Here is a 10000-nt window from a genome sequence, read left to right as displayed (position 1 = left end):
CAAACAGCCAGAGACAACCTAAGTTCAGGTACAAACATGGACTGTGTTTAGGCATTAGGTTAGATATGGGCTTTGGCTTAATGCTTAATTGGTCAGGGTAAGAATGTGGGAGGCTGGGTTGCCAGTGAAATTAGATGACAAAACACGTCCAAATTTAGAGCTACCTAATTTCTAAGAAGTTACAAATTAGGTACTGGTGCAGGACACAACCATAAAAAGAAAGGTGACGAGGGCTGGCAGGATAACAAGCATTCAAAATATTATTTTCTTTATTTTTTATGATAAGTGATTGAACGTGTGTTGACTACCTGCGGCTAATTGAGTTGATGAATGATCACAGCTAAAGCATGACAGCATTTGGCTGGTAGCTCAAGTTCTTTTCAAGAAGCAAGCAAAATTAACATACTGAACATACCATGCCTTATAGAGCAAATGTTATTCTGTGCATACTTTATTGTACATCTCACATTTCTTATGTAAACTAGACCTTGGCATTCACGTTCCGACCTGACAATCAGACAAATCTGGATTTGATGAAGTTGGTGAATTTCTCATTGTATTGCCCGGAGAATCACTGGGAAATGTATTGCCAGTTTGGGGCTTTAGCAGGGTTCAGGCTTACGAAACGTTGTACTAATCAGACTTGGTACTCTATTAAGAGTAAGACCATTTATAGGGGGTTGGTAGGTGAAATGTCTGGTAGAATAATCTGGTGCCCTAATGTAAAATGACACAGGATAAGACCAGAATATGCCTTTGCATTTTCAACCTATTTTGGGCACATTCTCATATTCAAACCTTTTGAACAATAAACTTGTAAAAGAAATGGCAGACCGGCGCATTGTGAGCTTATAGGTCGACTATTTTCACTATTCTTATAGCTACTGCACAGTAGGGCTGTCCCCGACTAAGGATTTGTATAGTCGACTGATAGATGAATACATTTGCTGTTAGTCGACTAATAGTCGACTGAGCAAAAAAAAAAAAAGTATATAAAAATACAATATTTACAAAAATATACAAAAATATTGTATTATTCCACTAAGTCTGTGGGGGACATAAACACATTTGAACATTCTGACTGTTCAAATCTCCAATGTGCATGTGGAGTGTGTCTGCCTGTGTGGCAATGTGCCACTGCCTGTGACTTGAATCGCACAGTGCGAAAATAAATAAATATATATATATATATTTTTTTTAACAACTGAGAGGCTTGTCATTAGCCAGATTGAGCACAGCAGGTGAGATTGAGATTCTGGAGTCTATCAGGCCAGCGCACTGTGCGATTGATGATAGTTGTAGTACCTATCATCAAGTGGAAACCTCATATGTCCAAAACAGTTAATTTTCAGAATTTAAAGAAACAAATAGCAGATAACAGATTGACAAGCTCGGTTTCCAGCTTATAGATCTATTTGTGTGATGCTGTAGTATGATCAAGTAGGGCGTTGATTTACGAAAAAAACATACTTAAAAAGCTAGAATATGGATATGAGAGGTTTCTGCCTGACAGCAACGATATGAATAGAAAAAGGGAGTATGTTGGAGGTGCAAACAAAGCAGCTTCTTGCGTGGATTTGGCTTCTTGTCACTGCTTGGGTCCCTGCTCCACAATACGAAAAGTTTTGCCTTATGACAAAACGTTATCACTGTATACGATCCATCGCAAAAACGCAATGCTGATACCTGTGTTATAGCCGTTTAGGTCGAAACATGTTGGTTTAATAAAGTATTTTCCCTATTTCATTTCTGAGTGCCCGGATCTCCCCTTTTCTACCTGTGTTATTGTTGGAACGTCCAACACAATGACAACACAATCGACCACAGCCCCAAAGTGGGTCTTAAAGACATTTTGCGTGACACCCGGCGTATGACAATGAATAGGTTAAAATGTACAAAGCCAGTTGGATTTCCACGTGTATATACTGTAGTGCATGCTGTGGTGTGTGCTCCCCTACCCTTCTTCTTGCTCTCCTCTACATGAACATCTGACAGAGACGTCTCCTCTTCCTTTAACTTGTCTTGTCTCTCCATCAAAGTCTGCCTTAACAGCAGCCAGAAACTCAGCAGACACAGGATCTGCGCACACGCACGCGCACACGCACACGCACACGCACACGCACACGCACACACACACACACACACACACACACACACACGATAAATCCTCAGCGCAACACACACAGCATCTGCAGATAGTAAATGCATGCTTAGACAAACCCATAATCTAAAAAACATTGCACAAAATTACTAGTTGACATTTTGGTTGCACAATGTTTCTCCGATTATAATTAGCATAATTATAATGTACGGTAAGTGGTAGGGGCTAGACCACTCAATTAATTATTCAGAGTTGCCAACTATGTTTTACTCCTTCTTTCTCTCCCCTAGTTGTTATGGTAATTAACCATCCCAGTACCAACACATTTCTGTGTTGCCACTGCTGTTTGTACCGTGCTGTACTGGTTCTCAAGGAGCCCATACCGGGAGGGCATGCAGTATAACCAGTGCTGTACTGGCTCAGCTGCCAGTAAGGAGCCCCCACCGGGAGAACATGCAGTAGAACCAGTGCTGTACTGGCTCAGCTACCAGTAAGGAGCCCCACCGGGAGGACATGCAGTAGAACCAGTGCTATACTGGCTCAGCTACCAGTGAGGAGCCCCCATCGGGAGGGCATACTGTACAGTAGTGCCTCCATCCTCCAGCTGCGTCATGTCATAGTACTATATATACTCCCACTACACCTTAGACAGGCATCCTCTGTAGACAGCTTTAAAGCACTGGTCGAGTTTTCTGTCCATGTATCACGGTTCTGCCTTTATTCCGTTTTATGTTTTTCGCTATTGTTTTAATGCTACTTTGTGTTTTTTTCTATTGTTTTAATGCTTTTATGTGTGCCCATCCTATATCCAGCTCTTGGTGTCTGTCCACATTGACACATTCCCATTGACAATGAATGGAGAAATTTGAGTGTCTGAGCAAATATACTGTCTATTTTACGTCATGATGATGTACAATGATAAGTGCCCCTCACTTCACACAGGTGTGATTTCTTTATTTCTCTGTAAAGCATATTGCGCTGCATTTGTCATGAAAGGTGCTATAACCGTTTATTATTATTATATACATTTTAACTACGTTGCACTCTGAGATTCCGTGTGCATGAAAAGTGTAATGCAAATACAATTTATTATTATTATTATTATGCCTTTTAATAACGCCGCTCCCCCGACACAAGTCGTTTTTCTTTTCTTTTTTTCAGTTTTTTGTCTTTTTATTCCGTGGCTCTGCAAAAGCCTAGCACCCCCTGTGTTGAATCGCTTCACTTTGGTAAACATAAAGCGCCTCACTTGGGATTTTCCAACTGACGGAACGCTTCATTCTGTGTCCAGAGCTGATCTCCCAAACTGACACTAGATAGTTCCTCCAATAACTTTCTTCAAGTTTCTTCAAATGTTTTATACTTTTTTTTAAATATTTATATTTAATAATCATTCACAATCTGTGATTGCGCTGAAGCCTTAAGCAGATTCAGAGGAATACTGTACATCAGAGATATGTGACGTCATAGACAACATGAAGTCTGAATTGTCCAATTGTAGCCACGCCGTTTCTATGTGGATCCAGAGATACGCATCATTTCCGAGTTCAGTGGTTAGAGCATTATGCCTTTCATGCGGAAGGCTGTGGGTTCGAACCCTGCCTGGGGTCGACTTCAGCAAGGGCATGCGGTTGCAACGGGTTCCGAACGCCAAATCAAATGGGTTCAGATCTGAGCCAAGTCTCCTGAGGAGGCACGTCTGAAGGCTGTCCTGGACGGGAGTCTCTGGATATAAAAACAATTATTATTTTTGAGGCCCCTCCAACGTCTGGCTTTCAGACATGACGTCATATATGGATTTGTTACATCTGCTTTAAGTAGCCCCCCGTTTTCATCATGCCCCTGTGACGTCATGTTTGTTTTTTCCGTTCACAGTAATATTACCTTAAGGGGAAAAACTAAAACAAAACAAAAACATATGAGGGTAAAAAAAACTGTTTATTTACAGTGAAATAATAATAGAGTTGAGTGCACAATGCAGAAAAAAAGCCATTCATTTCAATTAAAGAGCAACAAAGAAACCAAACAACCAAATAGGGGTTATGGGGTCTTTCCATTTCTCACTGAATCTGGGGTGGGGCACACATGGCATGGCATTGATAGAGGGAGGTTGGTGGAGTTTAAGAGTTATGGTGTGTGGTCCGGGTCCAGGGACCCCCAATGGGTCTTTAAGAATTATAGGTCTGTAGCTCTGAAATTGTACAAAAGGATTTTACAGTGTAGATTGGGGGTCTGAAGGATAATAATCATCTATCTGGAGCTCCTTGAAATTAAAAAGGTTGAGAATAAGATCCCATCCTATGGTCTCCACTTCTCCGGGTCCTCCAACATCCCCCGTGTCTTCTCCTTCCCCTTCGTCTCGTCACGTTGGCGCTCCTCGTACGCGGCGGTGAGTTGGGCAAACAGGGCGCTGTTCATCTCCATGAAGGCCTTCAGCACGTTGCACACCAGCAACACTATGGCCTGGTTCCAATGGTCTTGGGAGATCCTGTCCAGGCTGGGGAACATGATGGGCAGGATGACGCTGGAGTTGGCCTCAATCAGACTCACGACGTAGTCGTTGTTCCAGTAGTACAGAGCCTGCTCTGCCACCTGGAAGTGAGGGCTGGAGACGCACCTGGAGATCTGCTTGAAGAGCGGCTCCTGGATCTTCACAAACTCGGCGGGCTCGATGAACTCCAGGATGTCCTTCAGTTCGCTGAGGAACAACACCTCTTTTTGACTGCAGGTTTTTGGCCAGAACTTCAACAAGCCTCTGACGACTGGTTCTGTCAGTGCTGGGTCTTTCTCTAGGAACAGTATTATGCAACTCACCAGATCTTGGTGTATGATCGACAAGCTCTTGACAGTGTGAAGGGGAATCAACACTTTGACCAGAAACTGTGTATGCTCCGCTTTCAGGGGCAGAGTAAAACCTTGGATTATGCTTGCCTGGAGCTCCAGAAGCTCAGCAATTCCATTGAAGTGCTCTGTCTCGTAAATAAAACGCAGACAAATATTGTTAACCTGTTTTCGTATGAAAGCCCTCAGCCACACAAACTTGCGGTACATTCTGTGTAAGACTATCTGTAGACAGTGCCTCTCCCTTTGGTCTTCACTGTCAAACAGCCCCAACAGCTGCAGAACAAACGTCTGGTCTATGTACTTCCGGGCAATGCTGGGCTGGAAGTCCTCACTCTGCAAGAACTCTATGAAGAACTGATACACCCGCTGTAAGTGTGGCCAGGAAGCCTCGGGCGCCTGTTCATCTTCCTCCGGGTCAAACTCGCTGCTGTCGCGGGGCGGAAGCGTCCGGAATATGTTGCAGGAGACCATGCTGACCACCTCGGGGTAGGCCTGCTCCGTCACCTTGCCGACGGTGACGCACTCCACCAGCTTGATAAGCGCCGAGCGCTTGCTCTCCTTCATCTTGAGGTCCAACTTTGGGTCCTTGAAGTTGTACACCTTGCAGCACTGCTGTAGCCTCCTCAGGAACAGCTCCAGCTGCTCCGGTGCCGGCACGTCCCTCGGCAGGGGCTCGTCGGGTTTGCGCTGGGAGCGTAGCTGGTAGGAGCTCCCCTTCTGCTTGGCCTTCCTGGCTGGCTTCTGCGATGAGTCGTCCACTTTGCCCACAGACACGGGCATCATGGCCGCTGAGATGGATTTAGACATGGTTCCTCTGTGTGTGTGTGTGCCGTGCAATGAGTGTTTCCTATGTTGGGATAATGTGTAAACTATTCTACTTCCAGCTCGTTTGCAAAGAGCCTCTACCGATATAATCATCCGACTCCCATTAAGAACAGAATACGGTACAAAATGTTTCCGGTCACTCAAGGTACATTCCCGTTGCTTCCGTTCCGCGAACCACAAGGCTTTGATCCGTTCCTTGGACCGTATTCGATTCGATGCTAATATCTATTTATCCTATTGTCAATATTACTGAATTGAGACAATGGCACAGATAACAGAGATGCATCTAACCATCAATTAGGCCATCTTGCAGTGGTGTCCATATTGTACGGTGGACTCATCCCACAAGGAAAAGTAGGGTACAACCTATGGACGCTATCGTAAACCCATACAGCATGCACGCATTGCGCTGAACAGAAAAATGCAGACATTTATCTGGCACACGACAGCAGTGACATCATTAATGGTGACGCCAGCAGTGTCCGAAATGTGCTGATGGGTTCACTATACATTCCCATACTAGAACTCCTTATATAGGAAGTAGAGAGAGAGTAGTAGTGAACTAGAGAGAGTAGTAGTGAGAGTAGTAGTGAACTAGAGAGAGTAGTATTGAACTAGAGAGAGTAGTATTGAACTAGAGAGAGTAGTATTGAACTAGAGAGAGTAGTAGTGAACTAGAGAGAGTAGTATTGAACTAGAGAGAGTAGTAGTGAACTAGAAAAAGTGCTCCTCGGAGCTCAGGTCAGGATGTTTGTTTTGGGCGTGCATTGTGAGCAGTCCTAGAAGTAGCAGTTAATAGCCAAGATAGACAATGACTTACAGTAGATGGAACTTGTAGTGGGTTGCAGGTATGATTTGATTTATTTTAATTATTTGATCAATTCAAGATACAATTCACAAAAGTGCGATACAGAATTATCAGGATGGCACAAACAGTCAGGGGACTAATTCCATTGTGATCAAATAAATAATAATAATAACTAGAAAAAGTGCCCTTCTGGGCACAGGTCTCCACCAGGAGGATAGGAATGTTTAGGAGTAATATAAACATGTTTTTTGTTTGTTTGTTCCAATCTTTGCCAATCAGGATGGAATATGGGAAATAATAATAATAATAATAAAACTTTATTTGTATAGCACCTTTCATGACATCAAATGCAGCTCAAAGTGCTTTACAGAACAATGGAGAATAAAATAAAAGCAAAGCATAAAAGAAAAGCAAGGCAACGACATTAAAAAACAAGCAGTAATGCAATACAGTGAGGACATGAATAACACAAAATATAAGATCACTTAAAGGCAATGTTGTAGAAGTGGGTCTTGAGCTGAGCTTTAAAAATTTCTACAGAGGCTGCCTGACGAAGGTACAGAGGGAGCTTGTTCCATGCCGATGGCCCGTAGAAGCAAAAAGCTGCTTCCCCGTATTTTTTAGTTGCCATTTTTTTAGGCAAAGCGAGCAGGCCAGCAGTGGAAGACCTTAGCGAGCGGTTTGGGACATATTTAGGCAAGCAGTCATGTAGGTAGGAAGGTGCGAGACCATTGAGGGCTTTATAGACAAGTAAAAGAATTTTAAAATCAATCCTAAAAACAACCGGAAGCCAGTGCAGTGATGCCAAAACTGGAGTAATATGTTCTCTCATCTTAGTTCTAGTTAAAACTCTGGCTGCTGCATTTTGGACAAGTTGTAATCTGTCAGTTGTTTTCTTAGGCAGTCCTGAAAAAAGTGCATTGCAGTAATCAAGCCGAGAGAAAACAAAGGCGTGGATTAGCGTTTTTGCATCGTCCAAGGACACATAGGCTCTGATTCGTGCAATATTTCTAAGGTGAAAAAAGGCAATCTTGGTAACATGATTAATGTGTGAATTAAAATTCAATTCGGAATCAATAATAACCCCCAGGTTCTTTACTGTACTGTTACTGTCTACAGTCAGGTTGCCAAGTCTGCTTAATATTGATTCTTTCTGCTCACTAGAGCCGATTATGAGAACTTCTGTCTTGTCCTCATTTAGCTTGAGAAAGTTCTCACTCATCCAACATTTGATGCTAGACAGACAGGTAAGCAGCGGGTCTAAATGGTGCAGATCCGTGTTGATCGCACGCATGCACAATCCACCTGTTGGTGGCGCAATAACAGGCCAATGTGAAATGGGTGGGCTATATTCCTCAGCCTAGTAGGAAAGTGCGTGAAAGATTTCACGTCAAATTGCACGCTGCGTTCATGATTTGAGGCTTTTTGTTCAAAACAGGCCAATCCTGCAAAATTTGAAAGCCAATGTTGGCCAATTAGGATGGAATATGAAATATCAGACACATCCGTCTTGAGCACATGACTATGGAGATACTGTGTAACGATTTGCTGGATTTTTGGACAAAATCCGGAGGAGTAATATCCAAAAATGTGTTTTACAAAAGTCGGCCTCCTGGTGGCGCTCTAAAAGCCAGATGTGAACTAGAGAGACTGTGTACCAATTTGCGCGATGTTTGGACAAAATCTGTAGGTGTACTGTGCAAAAACTTGTTTTGCACAAAGCGGCCGTGGCGCTATAACAGGCCGTTCTGGAAATTTTGGGGCAGAGGTTCATCGTTGGCATCCAGGGAGTTTGTGTGCAAAATTTGGCATCGACCGGGTTAACGGTGCCGGAGATTAGCTGCTCACGGACACACACACGGACGGACGGACGGAGTGCAAAACATACTCTCCCCCCATGCCTTCGGCCTGTTGGAGACAATAATCTTTATTGTCCCGAAGGATATTTGTCTTCACAATCTGTTCACAAACAGTTCAACACCCACATCAAAAACAACACAGAGCACATAACACCAAGACAGTACAAAAAACAAAAACAAAACATGAGGTCCCCACTGTGTACAGAACCATCCTATCGGCGGGGAAGTTTGTTTAATGCCACGATGGCTGAGGGGACAAAACTCCTACTAAAACAGACCTTTTTCCATGGCAAGGTTCTGTATCTTTGTCCAGATGGCATGAGGTTAAAGAAACGATACAGAGGATGGTCAGTGTCATTTGATATCGAGAGAGCTAGTCGTGTGATGGCGTTATTGTTCATATCAGAAAGTGTGGGTGTAGGAAGTCCGATGATTTTGGAAGCAATACGGGTGATACTGAAAAGTTTGTTCCTGTTAGGCATGGACAGTATGGTGTAGAAACATGCAGAACAATACAACAGAACAGGTTGAATAATGCTTTTGTACAATAATAGCAGAAGATGAGGAGCAACAGATAATGATCTTAGTTTACGGATTACATGGAGTCTTTGCTGAAAGCGTGACTGGATAGATGTAATGTGTTGATCAAACCTAAGTCTATTGTCCAGTGTGAGTCCAAGATATGTGAAGCTGTCTACCTGTTCTATTGTTTTACCATTAATGAGGAGTGGGTTAAGTCCAGTGTGGGTTGTTGTTTCAATGAAATAGTTACAGCATATGGTAGGTAGAACATGTGTTCCAAAATCACAATAATAATGGCATTCACAACAAAGACTGTTATAAATCAGTAAACACAATAATTAAATATAAATAGTTAGAGGATGTATTGTATAGCGCCTGTTGGTGGCATCTAGGGAGTGTGCGTGCAAAGTTTCACAGTGAACCGGGTCAACTGTGGCGAAGATTAGCTATTCACAGACAGACAGGCGGACATGGTGCAACTTTTTGAGTGAACTATCCCTTAAGGTTGTCCCACATTACATGTGATTTAATAGCGCATGTGATGGATAAGATTTGAGGCACTATTTCTTTTACAATAAAAACGGTTTCCTGTGAAGTAAGGAATAACTCACAACATAAAGGAGACTCAGAAACAGCTGGTGGTTATATAATAAATCATTTATATTTAGAGAATCAGATGAATTTGACAGTAAGATGGTAAAAAGTGTTCTCTCACTTAACAGGGAAATATTCTGTTTGAGCTGGTACAGAATGGAACTTAAATCATTCTTATCAGCACATGTAGTCTTATCTTCATCAGAGCCTTGGTTTTGGCCAGCTTCTCCCAGATCCATCCGTCGTCACGGCAACCCAAGAGTAACTTGACCCCAAGCCCAAAACAATGTCCACGTTATCATTAATACATGGAGACATCCTTGCCAGGCAGCTAGCTACGGAAGGACCCTTTCACCCACATTATAGAGCTCCTTCTATATGCCGAAGGACATGGCAGGAAAGGCTCGTTACGCGTTACAATCATATAGCAAAAACTTGAAATGGTTT

At 42.9% G+C, this 10000-nt stretch overlaps 2 protein-coding genes across 3 annotated transcripts in view; both read right to left on the bottom strand.

Annotated features, from left to right (window-relative positions):
• The window catches only part of piezo2b (piezo-type mechanosensitive ion channel component 2b), a 131775-nt gene that overhangs the window by 65328 nt on the left and 56447 nt on the right, over positions 1-10000 (bottom strand). For both annotated transcript variants that reach the window (XM_083782150.1, XM_083782149.1), the window contains exon 14: positions 1959-2079. In XM_083782150.1, coding sequence (XP_083638276.1) covers positions 1959-2079 — 121 coding nt within the window. The remainder of the gene's footprint in view (positions 1-1958; positions 2080-10000) is intronic.
• On the bottom strand, positions 4400-5752 carry LOC310870500 (serine/threonine-protein phosphatase 2A 56 kDa regulatory subunit epsilon isoform-like; the record flags this gene model as incomplete). Its single annotated transcript, XM_083781736.1, has 1 exon — positions 4400-5752. The coding sequence occupies one exon, from the start codon at positions 5750-5752 to the stop codon at positions 4400-4402; it is 1353 nt and encodes a 450-aa protein (XP_083637862.1).

This window comes from Protomyctophum parallelum (genome assembly GCF_964188405.1).
Source record: "Protomyctophum parallelum genome assembly, chromosome: 14".
NCBI lineage: Eukaryota > Metazoa > Chordata > Actinopteri > Myctophiformes > Myctophidae > Protomyctophum > Protomyctophum parallelum.
Note: the sequence above shows the minus strand (reverse complement) of the source record. Positions and strands in the feature narration are given on the sequence as shown.